General features: G+C 44.6%; 1 protein-coding gene across 1 annotated transcript in view; it reads right to left on the bottom strand.

The window, feature by feature from the left end:
* LOC125128686 (suppression of tumorigenicity 18 protein-like) overlaps positions 1 to 17,581 on the bottom strand; it is a 138,760-nt gene that overhangs the window by 73,074 nt on the left and 48,105 nt on the right. Inside the window, exons 7-8 of the mRNA XM_047782868.1 lie at positions 2,327 to 2,542; positions 1,719 to 1,819 (exon numbers count right to left, since the gene is read on the bottom strand). Of these exons, the coding sequence (XP_047638824.1) occupies positions 1,719 to 1,819; positions 2,327 to 2,542 (317 nt within the window). The remainder of the gene's footprint in view (positions 1 to 1,718; positions 1,820 to 2,326; positions 2,543 to 17,581) is intronic.

Here is a 17,581-nt window from a genome sequence, read left to right as displayed (position 1 = left end):
GCAACGCCGGATCCAAGCAGTGTTTGCAAACCACGCCATAGCTCACGGCAACACCAGATCCTTAACCCACTGAGCGAAGCCAGGGATCAAACCTGCATCCTCACGGATACTAGTCAGATTTGTTTCCGCTGAGCCACGATGGGAACTCCAAAGATTTCTTAGAATATCTTAAACCTAAAAACCTTTGTTCATCAGAAAATACCAGTCCCCCCACCCCGTATTTATTGTATAATCCTATCAATATTGTGTTTCTTGATCTGTTTCTACAAGCATGTTCGATTCACTGAGATAGGTATGTGCTTCTATATGTATATTTATACCCTTTGCACAATTTTTAAAAGGCCAAAAAGAGGCATTCCCATCGTGGCACAGCAGAAAATGAGTCCAACTAGGAACCATGAGGTTGCAGGTTCGATCCCTGGCCTCACTCAGTGGGTTAAGGGTCCGGTGTTGCCGTGAGCTGTGGTGTAGGTCACAGACGTGGCTTGGATCCTGTGTTGCTGTGGCTGTGGTGTAGGCCAGTGGCTGCAGCTCCAATTCGCCCCCTAGCCGGGGAACCTCCACATGCCGTGGGTGCAGCCCTAAAAAGACATAAATAAATAAATAAATAAATGGCCAAAAAAGAGAACGAATTCCTCCAAAGAAATAAGAATGACAATCGATTTGAAAAGTGGACAAGGACACATCACAAAAGAACTAATGCACAAAAGATGAGGCGGGTGCTCAGGGTCTTTTGTCTCCAGGTAAACACAAAAACATCATTGGCTTCTTGGCAAAAAAAGTGGGAATTAGAAATGGCCTCTCTAAAACTTCTCCTTTCTATCATCAAGATAGTGATTCCCAAACACTATATTCTAGAAGAAATGACAATGACTAGGGCCACCCTTAAAACCTAAAGGATGCATGGCAGGTGGTCCCTAGAACTTCTTCATTAAATTCACCAGTAAGAGGCTCTAACAAGACTGATCCTGCTGGTTGACAGCAGGCTGCCACAAGCTCAAACAAATACTACTTCTACCTGCAGCTGCTAGACCAAAATATGGGATCTTTGCTTTAGCAGACTAACATAGACTCAACTCTGTGCTTTGCAGTTACTGACATGGCAAATAGATTCTCCCCTATCTCAGAGGGCAGAACCGGGAGCAGTTAGCATTGCAGTAATAAGAAAAAGAGTGTAGATCCACAGCCCACTGGGGCCTGTGCAAATCCTGCTGCCTCGGCCATGACACAGCATGAAGGGACTGGGAGGATCTGGGCATCCTACAAAACACCACGTGTCTAGATAGCATTGATGACAACAGAAAAGCAAGAGGTGGGAAGGGTTTCAGAACTTTTGGCAAAACATCATCGAGGCCTTGGACCACGGAGCCCCCACGGAACAGGGGCCCCCACTAAGACTGAGTCGGCTACCCTCAAAGCCCAGTGTCCAGTCTGCCAGGAGAAGAGGTCAAGGCCAAGTCCCCAGCAGGACACCACCCCTTGAGAAAGCCAACCGGCCACTGGACTTTTCCCTCTGGAGGGGGCAGCATCTCAGTGCTGATGGGAATTAACACATACTCTGGGTCCATTTGCCTGACCCATCTTCAGACCCTCGGGTGGTACTGTTATCGAATGTTCTACCAACAAAAGTTCCCATACAGCTCATGGACCAAGACACCACGTTAGGTTGATGATCATAGTAAGAAAACTGGCTACACCGTTAGTATCACTGACCACACATCCTGGAAGCTCGGACCTGCTGGAGGGACAGGCTAACCCCTGGAAGGCAAAGCCGAGATGCTGGCTTGCAAGTGACACTCTGCTGAGAGGGCAGACCTTCCTGGGGGCAAGATACAGTCTCAACGATCATTACATAATGCGCAGCCCTCCACTGTCCAAGAACTAACAGGTGTAATTGGGAACAGCTCGGTTTACCACAACTCCCGGTAACCAGCTTGAAGGATCTGTACATACCTCACCTCAAAGCTAGGCTGTGTGCATCTGAGATCCCAGTCCACTCAGGGAGGGCTTCCACCAGGGGACACGCAAGAGTCCTATCAAGCGGTCAGCTCTGACTGCCTTGCGGTCACCTGGGCTTCTTGGGCTGGGAGACCAGCAGGCCAGGGACAGAATCACAGCCCTGGCGAGGGTGACTGACCCTGATCACTGGGAGTAGCCAGGCTGCGATTACATTTGGGGACCAAGAAGAACACACGCGGCTAAGCGACCCACTGAGGTGCCTCCTGGTTTCTTCTGGCCCAGACGTGACAGTGACTCCTGAGCAGCAGCCAGAGGATGTGCAGGTCGTGCTGACTAGGGCTCGGATTCCCTAGGGACCAAGTCTGACTCCCGCCACCAGGTAAGCGCCGTAGCTGAGCAGAGGAGCATGCCAAGGAGGAAGGGCATGGGGTGAAGAGGAAGTAGATGAGGAGCAGGGCAAATGCTGCTGAAGAGCAGCCTCAACACCAGAGCCCCCGGGGGGAGCAGCCGAGGCTTCCATAGCAACCGCATCACTATCTGCCTCCTGCTCTGCCCAGCCCTCTCCCGGCCCCTGGACCAGCTCCTAGGGAATCAGGAGACAAGTCATTCAAAAAGGCCTCCTGATGTGGAGAGAGTCGCAGGCCATTGTGATGACAAATTCCCTTTTCCCTGGACCAGACCAGGAGATGCTGATCCTTCTGGGAGGACAGCCCCCGAACCCGGGCCCGGCTCTCCCAGCTGTGCGGGGGGAACTTGTGTCCATGTTCGTGTTTTCAGAGCTGTCAGGCTACAGCGTGCCCTGCGGCGAGCCTGTGATTGTAGCTTCTCCTATTATTACTCGTGTCATCAATCCAGTGTCAAAGTTGTTGCTAGTTATTGATGGTTGGTTTGCTGTCATGCAACACTGATTCCATTGGCAAGGTTGTTTGATGATATCAGGTTTATAAGAGGGGAGAATTTTTTTTCCCCAAAAGGCCAGAGCTAATAGAGGCTTTTTCTTCCTCTAATTGGGATTAAGTTTTGTGAATGAGAAATTAATTGCATAACACCCACAACAGGTTTTTCATAGTCAAGCTGTTAAGAGCCACCCTGCAATAATAATAATAATAATAATAATAATATTACCACCACCACAACAATGATAAAAACCTGCTCTGATCATAACAGTGTGAGGAGCTAAGAAGACCCCCTCAAACTCGCTGCTGCCCCTGTGCTTGCTGGACACCCTCCTCTAGGATGTCACTCTGGCAACAGTGTCAGAATACATCAATTCTTTGCCACCATGGGGTTTGCACTTACCATGATTCTAAACTTAACCCTCATAGCTCCCAAGTGGCTCAGGGTTAAGAATCAGGCATTGTTACTGCTGTGGCTCTGGTTACTGCTGTGACATGGGTTTGAATCCTGACCCGAGAACTTCTGTATGCCACAGGCATGGCCAGCAAACAAACTGAAAAACCAAAAATCTTGGGAGTTCCTGTCGTGACTCAGCAGTTAGCGAACCCAACCGGCATCCATGAGGACTCGGTTCGAACCCTGGCCTCACTCAGTGGGTTAAGGATCCGGCATTGCCGTGAGCTGTGGTGGAGGCCACAGACTCGGCTAGGATCCCTTGTTGCTGTGGCTGTGATGTAGGCCGTCAGCTACAGCTCCGATTAGACCCCTAGCCTGGGAACCTCCATATGCCGCGGGAGCGGGCCTAAAAACACAAAAAGACAAAAAAAAAAAAAAGGACCCATACACAAAAATCTTAACCCTCTGAATTGTCATCCTCTCTCCCAGGAACCTGGAAACATGTACGAGGGCACAGAGACTGTTTCTCGTTCACTTTGGTCTCCTGTGCATCTATGAGGCCGGGGTCCCGTGTCCTGCTTGGCACGTGTTCCCTGAAGTTGAACTCCATCCACATGGAAGCACCGCCCACCCCCCACTGATCTAGTGACTGATCTAGTCGCCTCAGCCCGGAGGGTGTGCTTTGGGAGGCAGGTGACAGGGGCTGGGAGCAGGGTAATGAGTGGGTGAGTCAGGAAATCCTAATTGGTCCACAAGAGGACTGACAACTGGTCACTCCCAAAGTGCTGTCTTAAGATGGCAGATCAGTCAGTTTTAAAGAGTTCAGTCCTCACATGAGCCAAATTTTTTTTTTTAAAAAATATTTAACCATCCTTTAGAACACACACTAATGCACCAAAATTTGGAACATGGTCTAATAGAAAATATAAATGTCCTCTAAATCAACTATACTCCAGTAAAATTTTAAAAACTTGTTCTCCAGTTTATGTCCAAAGAAAAGCAATGTATCTCAATGAAATCATGTGTTGCAGCCAAACTCCTTTTAATTGCCTGTGGTTTGACTGATCCATCCAGTTGATGTACAGCCCAGCTTTGCCATGAAATATGTAAATAGCTCATTGACCTCTTCAGAAACCTAACATGATGTGTCATGGGGTTTCCCCAAAAGAAGAGAAGCTCAACATATTAAGATAAAATTAGGAAATTAGAGACAGCAAGAGGTGGTTATTATGTGGATTTCAGAATCAGGATATCAAAAGAATTCACAAAGAATTTAAATATAAAGGGAGATTTGTTGTTGTTTACTGATAAATTTGGCTTTATTAAAGCCACAGTTTGTTTGTTTTTTAATTTATTGAGTAATACTTCAAGATACTTGCTCTATAGCATATAAAAAATTAAGATTTATGTGGTTTTATATTAATTTTGTCAAACAGCTATATGAAACTAAAAGTACTAAGAAAAATTAAACAAATAATTTTGATCATGAATAAATATAAACATGAAATTCACATAATTCATGAAGGTCCACCTTACCAAAATGGTGATTATATTTGAGGAGCCGATACTTAAAATTGCCTCACTTAAAAAAATTTTAAAGATGATTGCATCATCTTAGTTTCTCCATAAGTATTTTACTATAGATTGTGTTTCCTAAAAATATTAATAGTGGTTGTATAATAATAGCTTTAAGAATGTAAGTTAAATGCATTTGTAGAGTTGAGTTCAAAGTTATTCTCTTCACCTAACTAATTAGGCAAAAATCTGAGTTTTTTAAATTGAAATTTGTATTCCTAACCAAAAAAATGATAAAATAATTAGGGTGGTGAAATTTCATGATGATGAGGATAAAAATCCTGTGCTTTATCTTTGTATGTTAGTATATGGTAAGACCATACACATTAATTTTTTTGTGAGTATTCACAAATACCTAGTTTCATGTTATTTTTTATTTTTTTGTCTTTTTAGGGCCACACCTGTGGCATATGGAAGTTTCCAGGCTAGAGTTTCCATCGGTGCTGCAGCTGCCTGCCTACGCTGCAGCCACAGCAACACGGGATCCTTAACCCACTGAGTGAGACCAGGGATTGAACCTCCATCCTCATAGATACTAGTCAGGTTCTAACCTGCTGAGTCACAACAGGAACTCCTAACAAATAGTTTTAGAAGAAATTAAAGCAAATCACCTCCAATTTCCCTAGCACAATATTCCACATAATTTTATTGAGCAACTGAGCTACTAGCAGAAATTTTGTCAGCAGAATATACTTGCAAAAATAGTTAGATTAAAATAAGCGAGAGGCTTGGTGCTGTGTCAACAGGGGTTGGAGGTGCCCTGTTCCCCAGGCTGGGTCCACAGACTGCAGGGTCCCCCTTTCTGAGGAGGAACCAGCCTGCTGCTCAGCTTGTCACTGGGGGAAAGTGTTCGAAGTGCCAAACCTCCAACTTGAAAGAAAGAGAAACTTAAATGCCAGTATCATTATATTATTTTCAAGTCATTCCCATGAATGAGATGCTTTAGTCAACCTGCCATTTAATTGACATCCTATTTTATTTTGTTTGGAGACACACTGGACCCTGACATCCTGCATGTCCCCCTCCCTGACTTTCTACCTTGTTCACATGGATTTATACTGCACACATGTGCAGAGCAGGGCCCGGGCCTTCCTAGAGGTCATGGGGTGTTTGTTAGGATCATGTGGGCACCGTCTCCACAGCTGGAGGCAGAACGGAGCCTTCTATGTGCACTTTCAAGGAAAGAAGACACAGTTAACTTTGTCCCAGGACTTGGAATTCAAAGTGAATTTGAACGATCTGGCTATCTAATAACCAGAATAAGAACATTACGTTTTCATAGAGGTTGTTCACTGTCACACTGGACCAGGACCCAGCGTGGCCAAAATTTCTTTTCAAAAAATCCATTTCAACCCTCATCTCTGATTGGCAACATCAGGCAGGGTAAGTGTGTATCTGTGAAAGTCCAACAGAAAAAGTCTTCCCTAAAATTACTCTTGATCAAAAATAACCAAGGTAGGAGTTCCCATCATGGCTCAGTGGTTAACAAATCCGACTAGGAAACATGAGGTTGGGGATTCGATCCCTGCCCTTGCTCAGTGGGCTAAGGATCTGACGTTGCCATGAGCTGTGGTGTAGGTCGCAGACATGGCTCGGATCCTGCATTGCTGTGGCGCTGGCGTAGGCCGTCGGCTACAGCTCCAATTCAACCCCTAGCCTGGAAACCTCCATATGTCACGGGTACAGCCCTAAAAAGGACAAAAAGTCAAAAAAAAAAAAAAAACCAGGGTAATTAATATTTAATGCACTATCACGCGAATACATTTGAGATCATGTGAATTAGCAGACAACTCAGGGGAAAAAAGCATACGTGGGAAACTTGTAAAAGAAACTATCTCTACTGTGCGCCAGGTCCAATCTATCAAACACTAAGTACCTATTTATGTTGGTGGCACAGACACATCCGTAGTAAATGAAGGTGATCTCACTTATTTGCAAAGTAAAAATCCTGATGCGATGGGATGGATTTTGTAGCTTCTCTGTTATAGTGGGTCCGTCACCCCTAGAAACAACACACTGGTAGGACCAAGTACATTGGGTAGGACTTTAAATGAAGATCAGGAAGCATAAAGTGTCACCTATTTAGGACCATAATGAATAAGCACGGGTGTTCTGGTCTCCAGTATGAATATTTATTTTCCTTTTTCCCAAGATGCAGACATGAACTCCTTATAAGGAGCAGGCTCTGAATGCTTATTGAGAATGACAGAGTGAAGCCTTATATGTTCAAAAATTTGATGTAAGGAGGAAATGTTTTTACATAGATAATTATAATCAGAAACTAACATAGTTGCTTCTCTCTCTCTCTCTTTTTTTTTTTTTTTTTTGGCCATGTCTATGGCATGCTGAAATTCCTAGGCCAGAGATCAAACCTGTGCCATAGCAGTGACAATGCCAGATCCTTAACCCACTGCGCCAACAGGGAACTTCATGGCTTCTTTGTCTTCAAAAGTATAATTCACTTACTTAGATGAAATTTGTGTATGATAGTTTTTACATGTGATTATCTTTCGGGAAGAAAGACAGTCACATTATTTTTGTCATCTAGAACAGAGGTTATCTATGTTGACTTTTTCATTCTTCACTGACCTCTTTTTCTGGCCATTCCAACCGTGGTTGCTACTAGAGGTAGTTCCCAATGTTCAAAAGAAAGGATTTCTCAGTTTCTAGTAGGTGGGTCTAGTAGGATCACTTAGAGTAGAAGTTTGCAGAAGGACAGGTGATGTGAGAGGAAGGAAAGGTGAGAGGGCAGGGGAGAGAGTGTGAGATGGAGACCCCAAGGGGGCAGGGAGGCGGGAGGAGGGCAGCAAACTGGGAGTGCCTGTGCACCTGTGTGTGTGTATGTGTGTGTGTGCATGTGCATGCACACATGTGCTGGGCACACAAAGACCAGCAGAAACAGACACAGAGAATAACATGAAGAAGGAGAGACCAGGAGACACAGGCTCACCCAGGGAGTGAGAACAACACATACCAGGACCCATGCAAACATAGAGACATAACCCCATCAAGTAATATGGCATTTCTTTGGCTTTGAAAGTGATGAAAAACTCTTTCAGAGCATGTAGCTGTTTCAACAGTGGTACAGCCAGGTAAGGACTCGGCATTGTCATTGCTGTGGCTCTGGTTACTGCTGTGGTGTGGGTTTGATTCCTGGTCTAGGAATTTCCACATGCCATGGGCACAGACAAAAAAAAACCCTCAAAAAACAAACAACAACAACAAACAAAACAAAACCCAAAGAACAAAAAACTGTACAAAACAACCCCAAAAAACAACCCAAAGAACAAAACACAAAGCACCCTACCAAAAAAAAAAAAAAAAGAAAAAAAGAAAAAAAGAAAAGCATGTGGCTGTTTTATGACCTCTATTGTAAGTGTCAATTTTATGTCTTGACATTTACCTGAATGCAGATATTTGGTCCATAAATCTAGCTCCTTAGTTCCCTGAACTGAAAAACTGAAACCTACGGAGATACACAAGGTCTCTGGTATGAAAAGAATGTCTGGTCTTTGGAAAGCTTCCATTCATCCCCCTCAACTCCACTGGAACATAGGAGGAATCATTTCACACAACTGGCTGCCGAGGTGGATTAACATTTAAAAGGAGGATCAAATGTTAAAATAGTCAAGTGAGCACCGAATTAGTAGGAATCGCCTTCTCTGAGATGCTGTTGAAGTGGCATGTATATAAATGTATGTGTAATCTCTGTGAGTATGTGTAAGTACTTACATCCACACACACAAATCTGCGGAACGTTTGGCAGCCAAGTTTCCTACTGAATCAGAAATAACTTGCTTTTAAAGGCTGCGCATCTCAGCAGTCACCCCTTTGAGAAAAGGGACCCCAAGGGAAGGTTTGAGAAGAGAGGTAACGTGGTCTGATGGTTCCGGCTGCTCTGAGGAGTGACAGGGGAGAGAGGACAGAGGCCGGCAGGGAGGAGGTGGCTGCCACACCAGGCGGGAGCCGGCTGAGAGCAGCGAGGTGGTGAGGGGTGGTGGGACCTGGAGGTGTCCTTAAGATTTGCCAGCTGAGCAGAGGGTGGGGGTCCTCCTGCCCTGGGCGGCCCAGTCCGGTTAGAGCAGCTTGTGGCTTCAGTTCTGCACGTGCGGGGTCTGCGCCACCCACACGCGGGATCCAGTTGGGGACGCAGACCCACAGTCACAGATGTAAGATGGAGCTTCTGGGAAGTGTGGATGTCCTGACATGCATGTGGACTGAAGGCCCAGAGGAGATGGCCCAGAGGGGACCAGGGATGCACTCGGCTGGGATGTTGAGGGAACTGAGACACGGTCAGGGAGGCAGGGGAGGTCAGGCAGGTGTGGCCTCCACCAACAGGACCTGGGGCCCTGGGGGCTCTGGAGCCATTTCCACGGACCCATCGCGGGTTGACGGGGTCTGAACTCCCGAAGTTCTCACCGGGCCCCTGGGAGGTGAGCCTACACCTTGGGGTCTTTAAGGATCAGATGCTCCAGCCCTCGCTTCCTGTCCTTGTGTCCAACAGCAGTGGCTTTCCCTTCTGATTCGAGGCCTCAGGTCTCCTGCCCCCCGACTCCCTGGTGGATCCCTTCTACCAGCCACTCAGAAATGGGCATCAGGCACTTCCGGCCCAGCTGTGATGTTTTCCTGACTGCAAATGACCAGAGGCCATTAAGGGAGACGGTAACCGAGTTAAGAGCACCTCGTTTTCATGTTTAATGAGATATATTTGTAGAGGAAGACAGGAGTTGACAGTCGAGCAATAAATTAGAGATGATTTTTATGGTGAGAGAAGCCTGGCTGGTAGTAGAAGGGCTGGTGGCCCCTCTGCTGAGTAAACAGTCTTGAGTTTAAAGAACAGAAGTAGGGAAAGAATCTAAGAATTTGCCAGGAAAGAAGTGACAGGTACGCTATAAAGATAGAGAAAATTAACATATTGAATAGAAATTCCTTCACAAGGAGTTACTAACTACATTATTCATTCTGAAAACCAACATTGGTAGACAGTGTAAAAGAGAAGATTTCTGGAGTAACACCATGTACTAGAGATACAGCCCTAAATAAGATAGAGGTCTTTGTTCCTCAAAAGTGTACAGTGTATCAAAAATAATTCCATGTGATGAATGAACGTTTTTTGTTCTTTTTTTTTTTTTTTTTGATGTCTCCTCAACCAAACACTGAACTTGAAGCCAGAAGCTCTGCTATCTTTCGAATGGGTGGACAGATGGGTGAATGAATAATAAAATAGCTATAATTCAAAGTAATAAGTACTTTAAAACAGACAAGAAAAGAAGTGCTTTGGGAACACAATGGAAAAAAATAGTAGCCAGCCCAGGAGGTCAGGGGACAACTCATGGAGAAATGACATTAGTCATTGGCCTTAAAGAATGAGTTCAGATCCTAGGAGGGAAAAGATGAAGGAGAGTGTTTTGTCGGGAATAGGCAGTAACAGAGCTGGGATGGAAAGACTGTTTTATAAGATAACAAAATAAAATAACATAAGAACTAGTTTCGATTTACTACAAAAAACAGTCTTGTACTGAGACTGGAAGAACAACATTTGGAGGTGGAATGAGTTGGCAGAAGCATGTTCTCCTTCAAGGAGAATAAAATAAACAAGGAGAAAGATCACAGCAGGAAAAACAAGTGAAAAGGTAGCAAAAGAGAGCTTCCAAGAGAATCAGAAAATAGGACTAAGCGAGCGGCACATGGAGCTCTGCTTCAAGGTGGAGGCAGCGGTTAGGCGACTCCAGGGGCCAAGGCTAAAAGTGCCACATGGCAGTTTCCTTAGTCAAGAAGGCAGCAAGACCTGACACCTGAAAGCGTCTCTGGGGTCCCACAGCTGGTCTGACGGGACCCCCAGGACCCTGGGCTGCTTTGAACCCATGTTCCCTCCACCACAGGCACCCAAGTCTAAGCTGGCGGGAGACGCATGAGAAGTCCCCTGTGGAGAGGGGACCCGCAAAGCTGAGCACACCACGCTCTAGCTGTCAACACTGTGGGACACATTTCTTCCAATTTACACTTGAAGCAGGAAAAACCGCTCCAAGATGTCAGAAATAGTATGTTTGCAAACATACCCAGTCATAAAAACGGGACTTCAAGTGGGTCCAGCTTACTTAGAAGAGAAGAGCAGAGGCGAAGAGCTCTGCCTGGCAATTCAAGTTAATCGTTCCTTCCTTCCCGGAGGGTTGAGAAGCAAGAGACAGAGTTAAATACTTTTGTGCTGCCTTAGAAATGCCTCCAGGCACATTAGGGCAAGAAGATGGAGTCCACCAGGAACAAATCAGCTGTCACAGCTGGGCAGGTGGCACAGAAGCAGCATGTTGGTTAGCAATGCATCAAGGTGACAAGGCAGCCACGGGACGTATGGAAGCTGACAGAGGCTCTGGATTTTGTTTGTGACATAATCGTGAAATACGATGAGAACAGATGACTGTAGAGGCATCCTTACACAAATTCTTTCTAATAATCTAAAAAATATTTAAGGAAGACTTGGTTGGTTTCGAACACTTCCAAGTGGTGAAAGCAAAGACTCACAGAAGACCGAGGCTTATGCCTTGTGCCACATGACTATCAAAGTTGTTTCTTCAGCATCTGCTCCTCTTCATCAAACAGAAACGCAAACCATCATTAACATCTACCCAAGAATCCATAGACCAAGAAAATGCCAAAGACACCCAGATACCTGGCTTATCTGCCAACCCTCACCACGAAAATGAACAATGGAGCATAGAGCTTATGCTGTGGGAGCCTCTCAAACCTTCATATGCATGGTAACAGCTCAGGAATGGCTTTAGAAGGTAGGCCTGGGAGTCTGCATTTCTAATGAGCACCCAGGGGGAGGGCTCCCAGCAGCCAGGCTCTGGGTTACCTGTGCTTCCCGAGGTGGAGGGGGCTCCCCCTCTGCAGGCCTGGGGCACTGTGCTGGGGCAGTGACGTTACCACATAATTCCCTGGTTTGTTATATCCGTGCGCTAGTTTTGTCCCCACCGCAATAACTGGGGCCACACAGGTGCAGAAGCAGTGCTGGATGAATGGAAGTCAAAGGAGATACTCTGTCCTCAACCAGGAGAGGCACGTCCTGCTGTGTAGAAAGATTTGTGTCACACGAAGAGCAGAGCTCAGTGGATGAAAAAATTATCTCTGTGGGTGAGCTCTGGAAATCGGAAAGCCGCGGTGAAGTAAATCTTCTGTGCGGCCCCAGGGGTGACATTTGTCACAGGTTTGGAAAAGGTCTGACTTCTAGAGATGTCCCATGCCTTAGCTTCCGAGAACCGCTGGCTGACACCAGCCACCGATATCCTTGTGATAACATTGGAACATGGAAAGAAAAGGTAAAGAAAATAAAGCACATTTTCTTCCTTTTTTGGGAGGAGGGAAAATTCATCTGAATATTTACTTACAACCCCATAGTGTTTTTCCAAAATGCAGGCATTACAATGTAAAAGAGAACATGTACAATTAGGCTGCAGAGCCATCATTTTATACCTGCAACCTGGAAAACACCCAGCGATCCAGTCTCTAAGCTCACTGCACTATGAAGGGCTGGGGGCCCATTGTTGGCCCAGTTCTAAATGCCTGCCCTTGGCCTTGGGTGGACGCCGAAAATGACACCAGCTTACTCTCTGTAAAATGCATCTCTGAAGGACAAGCCCAGGATACCCCATCACTTGGGAGGTAGCATTTTGAAAAGAAAAACAACCAGGATGGGCAGATATTTGTACTAACTCCAGGTACTTTAACATAGACTTAAAATCACATGTTTGATTCACAGAATAAAAAATTCAGGAGGAAAGGCATCTTTATCATCAGCAGTGCAGTGAATCAAGTAAGTGTTCTGGGGTCTGTTTGTAGGTCTGATGTATCCCGCCTTAACTTATCAGTTTATTGATGAAGTTTAAGTAAATATGCCCCCCCCCCTGCCAAATGCAGATGATAAGATGGGATGGTGTCAGAGCAGGTTCATCAATTGTAACAAAGGTACCATCTGGCGGGGATGTCGATGGCGGGGAAGGCTGGGGTCTCTGGGAAGTTCTGTACCTTCAGAACTTCAGGTCTGCTGTGAGCCTAAAACTGCTCTGAAAAAGTAGTCTATTGAGGAAAAAAAAAATGGATGCCAGGGCCTGCAGTAACAGAGGACAATACAGGGGGGTCCGGGGAGGTGTGGGGTGTGCCCTGGACCACAAAGAGGCTCAAGCTCTGCCTCTGGTCCAGTCCCTTACTCATCAAAGACATCACTTCCCTGAACCCGGCTGGTGAGTTGAATGTGGACAGTGTCCCTTGTCCTGACTCCTGGCTGGGCTGGCTGTAGGGATCCAGCTGGACCCCAGGCACAATTTCCACATGTCCCTCAATAGGCACCTATGGATGGCTTGCGCACTGGCCAGCTCAGCGCTGACCGCAGGTACGTCAATACTGATGGAACCCAGGTAGTGGGGTGTTCTTGGGAGACAAAGAACTCTCCTTACATTTTTATTCTTGTTGAAAAAGCCTCCCTAAGGTATTTTAAGAGACGTTCTTACTCCGCTAAGTACAGGTTAATAAACTAACCCCCAGGAAGGATGATTCATGACCCAGAGTCACAGGGTCCATAGCAGCCCCCGAACCCTGTACCCGGAGGCAGTTGAGGATGGGGGAGGGGACGAGAGTGGCACCTCAGCACCCCCTCCTCACTGAGACTCACTGAGTCTTCCCTTCTAGGTTAAATCCTTATCAATTCTTTTGGTTATCGGTTCATGTCCCCTCAAAGTGGCTTTAGGAAAAGAGGTTTCCTTTAAGGTGTCAGTTCCTTGGGGTCTGATTTATAGGTTTGGCTACATTTGGAAAGACACTGCCATGGTGAATATGGCAGATATGTTACTTCATGTCCCAAATTGGCACTGAGCCCTGGATTTGGAGATCACAGCAATAAAGAAAAAGAAAGGGGTTTCTTCCTTCTTTTCTCCAACCTTGTGATGAAAACAACTTATTTCCTTTAACCTGGGTAAAAGATTTATCAACATTTCATTTCAGAAATCAGTTTTGGCCCCTTTCATTTCCTTTAGTTGTCCTCGCCAGAAATCTCTGTGCAACAAGCAGTTCCCCCCAAAATCATGACCACTAAAGGAAACTTTAGTTTCAAGGAAAAAAAAAAACAGCCTGGAAAGAAAACTACTAAATATTAAGTATTTAACTGATATAAAGACTGCAGGGCATGAAATGAGTAGAAGAAAAAAAGAGCGATCTAAATAAGGCGCAGATTTTTTTCATATGTCGATTACATGTTATTAAATCTATAGCTTATTGATTATAGAACTCATAATATAGGTAACATTTTAAAACTTATAAGAAGACACCACATGATAAGGTTTTGGATGAAGGAGCAAATGATATAAACAAAAATGCAAAGAAACAACTAAATTACAATTTTATTACAAAACCGAAGCCAATTGGTGGACCAATAAGACCATCAAAGGACAGTGGGCTTCGACTCTAATGTAATTAAGAGCCTTGAATTCACGGTGCCTCTGTGCAGTCACATAGGAAAGCCATCTCAGAGGCTAGAATATATTTTCCTAATTAGAGAAAAGGGGTTGGGCTGGTGTAAAGCACTTTGCCAATGCAGGAGACAATTACCAATATTAGCAGATCAGTTGCTGGAGGATCAGACCAAGGATACTAGTAACAAAAGAAAGGAGCAGAGAAAATACAATGGTCATGATTTAGATGGATGCATGAGAGCCTTCTCAGCACCACCTGTAACCTGAATTGTGTTGGCGCAAAGGCTGGAAATGCTAATAAGGCATATGATTAGAGGTGGGTCTGGGGTTATAAATTGCTTTTTTAATGGTGGTGTTAGCAGCTGACATTGAGTATATGAAGAAGATGAGAATGTCAGTATCCATTTTTATTAGTGTCAGAAACAATATGCAGTATATTTAGATTAGTTTCATTTGTATCAGTATTTTTATAAGTAGTAGCTGTAGAAGCAGAAACATCCAATGCATTTTACAAAGAAGAACTAAATACAGTTGCCAGTGTTCTCCACAAAAGAGCCAGAACTTTTACCTTGGGGAAAACAGGCCACATTTCTTGAGCTAATTCAGAATTCAAGAGCCAACAAATGCTGGATTCTGGATCAGAAGAAAATTTTTAAAAAATGCTAAAAATATATCCTTCCATATGAATCAGAGCTCTTTTCCAAGATTGAGACGGGATGACAGGGTCCATATCTGATCAACTTAAACCACCCAAGACACCACTTGAGACCTGTGTAACCTAAGTGTGATCATAAGTGAACAATAATCAATAAGTTTTATAAACTTGTTCTTAGTAAAGAAAAATAGGTGAGTTCATTTTGGTTATGAATTTCCGCAGCAATTATCACCACTTTCTCAGTTGATCTCATGACAAACTAGGTAAAACTGAGTATCAGACAAAACATAATTGCTAGAGAATCAGGAGGATAGGAAATGTGATTTTATGTATCTTATTTTTAAACATTAAAAAAAAATTTTGACCACGTCCATGGCATGTAAAAGTTCCCAGGCCAGGGACTGAATCCTTGCCCCTGCAGTGACAACACCATATCCTTAAGCTGCTGAGCCACCAGGGAACTCTCCAGAAAATGTTATTTAAAAAAAAAAATTTTTTTTAACTTCAGAAAACTAGGCTTTGAAAAATAGATCATAACAGTGAAACTATAGAATTTAAAAAATCCAGTTGCTAAGGACATCAAAAACAGACTATTTCTTTTTGATTTCTATTTTAGATAATTAGTATTAACTGCATATCAGAGAAAGCCCAGCCCTGGTGGTACGAAGCTGGCCTGAGTCAGGAGTCTGTATTCCTTACTAGTTGTGTAATCTTGGGCTATTTCCATCAACTCTTTGTTTACACTGTCTTCATCTGAAAATCCATAGTTTCTACCTTGTAAGGTCCTTGGTAGGAGTGATGGGACGGAATGCTACAGGATGCCCAGGAGTGTCTGGCTCTTAATAAACAGTCGTCTCACTGTCATTATTGATGCCAATAAACCACTTACAGGATAATTTCTATTTCTCCAGAAAGGTCACATTAAACATTTTCTCCTTACGGTTGCTTCTCTCTGCCAATGCCTTCCTTTTTACTCTGGGAATTCTGTGTTTCTCCTTAGGCCAAAACACCCAAGTTATTCATTCTTTGAAAATTCTCTCTTGTTTTTCAAGTTATTCTTCAAGACACATCCCTGAAAAACCCTTCCCCCTCCCTAGGAAGAGCCCGAATCTCTAAAAAGACTCCGACCGAAAACACAGTCAAGCCTTCAGCTGGGCCGCCGGAGGACTGACCCCAGAGGGCAGACGTGCAGATCCTGGCCTTGGTCATTTTCACCTTCTCTCTATCTCCCTGCAGGAGCACCCAGGCCCCCCAAATAGGAGCTGTTACGAAGAGGAGGTTTAAGAAGCAAGAATCTGAGAGGCCAGACACTGCGGCTGTCTAATCCTGTCCTGATGTGTGTGTGTGTGTGTATTCTCTGTTCTCTCATAAAAGTCATTTGAAAGGTAAAATTCTCCATGACAAAACCAACCACGTAGGCAAGGCCATGGGTTTCCTACAAACACATTTCCACAGAGAAAAGAACCTGCATGAAAGCTGGTACCCCATTCTGATGGATCCATTTGCCACTACATCCAGGAACCAAGACTTGCAGGCTGGAGGTGCTAAGACAGCGCTCCTGTAGGAAATCAGGAGCACAGTTGCCTGGAAAAACCACTCTGTAAATCCTAAGTGCACACATTGTGAGCCAGCCTCTGTTCTAAACCCAGACACTGTCACACAGGCTCTCGTTTTCACACCTCTCTCTGAGGAACACACAGAGACCATGGCTGTTTTCAGAGAGGTGGAGCAGACCGAGATGGGACTAGAGAGGACACAAGGGGCACATCTTGCTGACAACGTTCACCAAAAAAAAAAAAAAAAAAAGCACCAGGACAGAAAATGTACTGGCAGCACGCACTTCTTTTTAAATATTCACTTAAAAAAAAAAAAAAAAACTGTACCTTGCAAAGACTTAGTGAAAAGAAACCCACTTGGAGTTTATTCTGCAAAACCCAGTGAAGTGGAATTTCCAGCGCGTTTCCTGGAGCTCAGAGCACAGTATCTAAAGTGAAAACGCTGGGACCCACCCCAAATCCCGTCAAATGTCTACATTCAGAAATTCCCATGATTATCTGATAGAATTATCTACTCATTAAAAAGGAACTCAGAGAATTTAGGACTCGGTTATTCCTTCATCAGGTTCAAGGATGTCGCTCAGGTACTGACCTCCGGCAACACAACAACAAACCACATCTGGGCTGTGTACACAGAGGCGGCACACCGACAAGAAAGTGGTGAGCTGCTCACATTGCAGGGAAATGTTGTTGTTGAGGCAACAAAATAATAGCTTGAATTGTTTTAGATCGACAATCAGTACTTTCTCTTTGGCGTAGAGACAGAGGTTATATGAAATAGAACCACTGGCTATTCTCACAGTAAAATGAGGATTCTGACATTTGAAAGGTACAGAATATTCTAATAATTAAAGCCAATCCATCTTACAAAAAGTAGTGTAGGCCAAACCTTACCTGAGCTCCTGGACAAGACAATCCATTGTCACTATTGACAAAAAGAAAGAAGAAAAATCAGTTTACGATGTTGAAAGCTGTGACAGAAACCTTTCACCCACATGGATCTGAGCCACAGTGACCTGACAGGTTGTTGCAGACCCCACTGGCTTGCCGTCTGGACCGACTCATCTTTTCTGGTTCTGGCT

This window comes from Phacochoerus africanus, chromosome 6 (genome assembly GCF_016906955.1).
Source record: "Phacochoerus africanus isolate WHEZ1 chromosome 6, ROS_Pafr_v1, whole genome shotgun sequence".
Lineage (NCBI taxonomy): Eukaryota > Metazoa > Chordata > Mammalia > Artiodactyla > Suidae > Phacochoerus > Phacochoerus africanus.
This window is presented reverse-complemented; position numbering and strand designations above follow the sequence as displayed.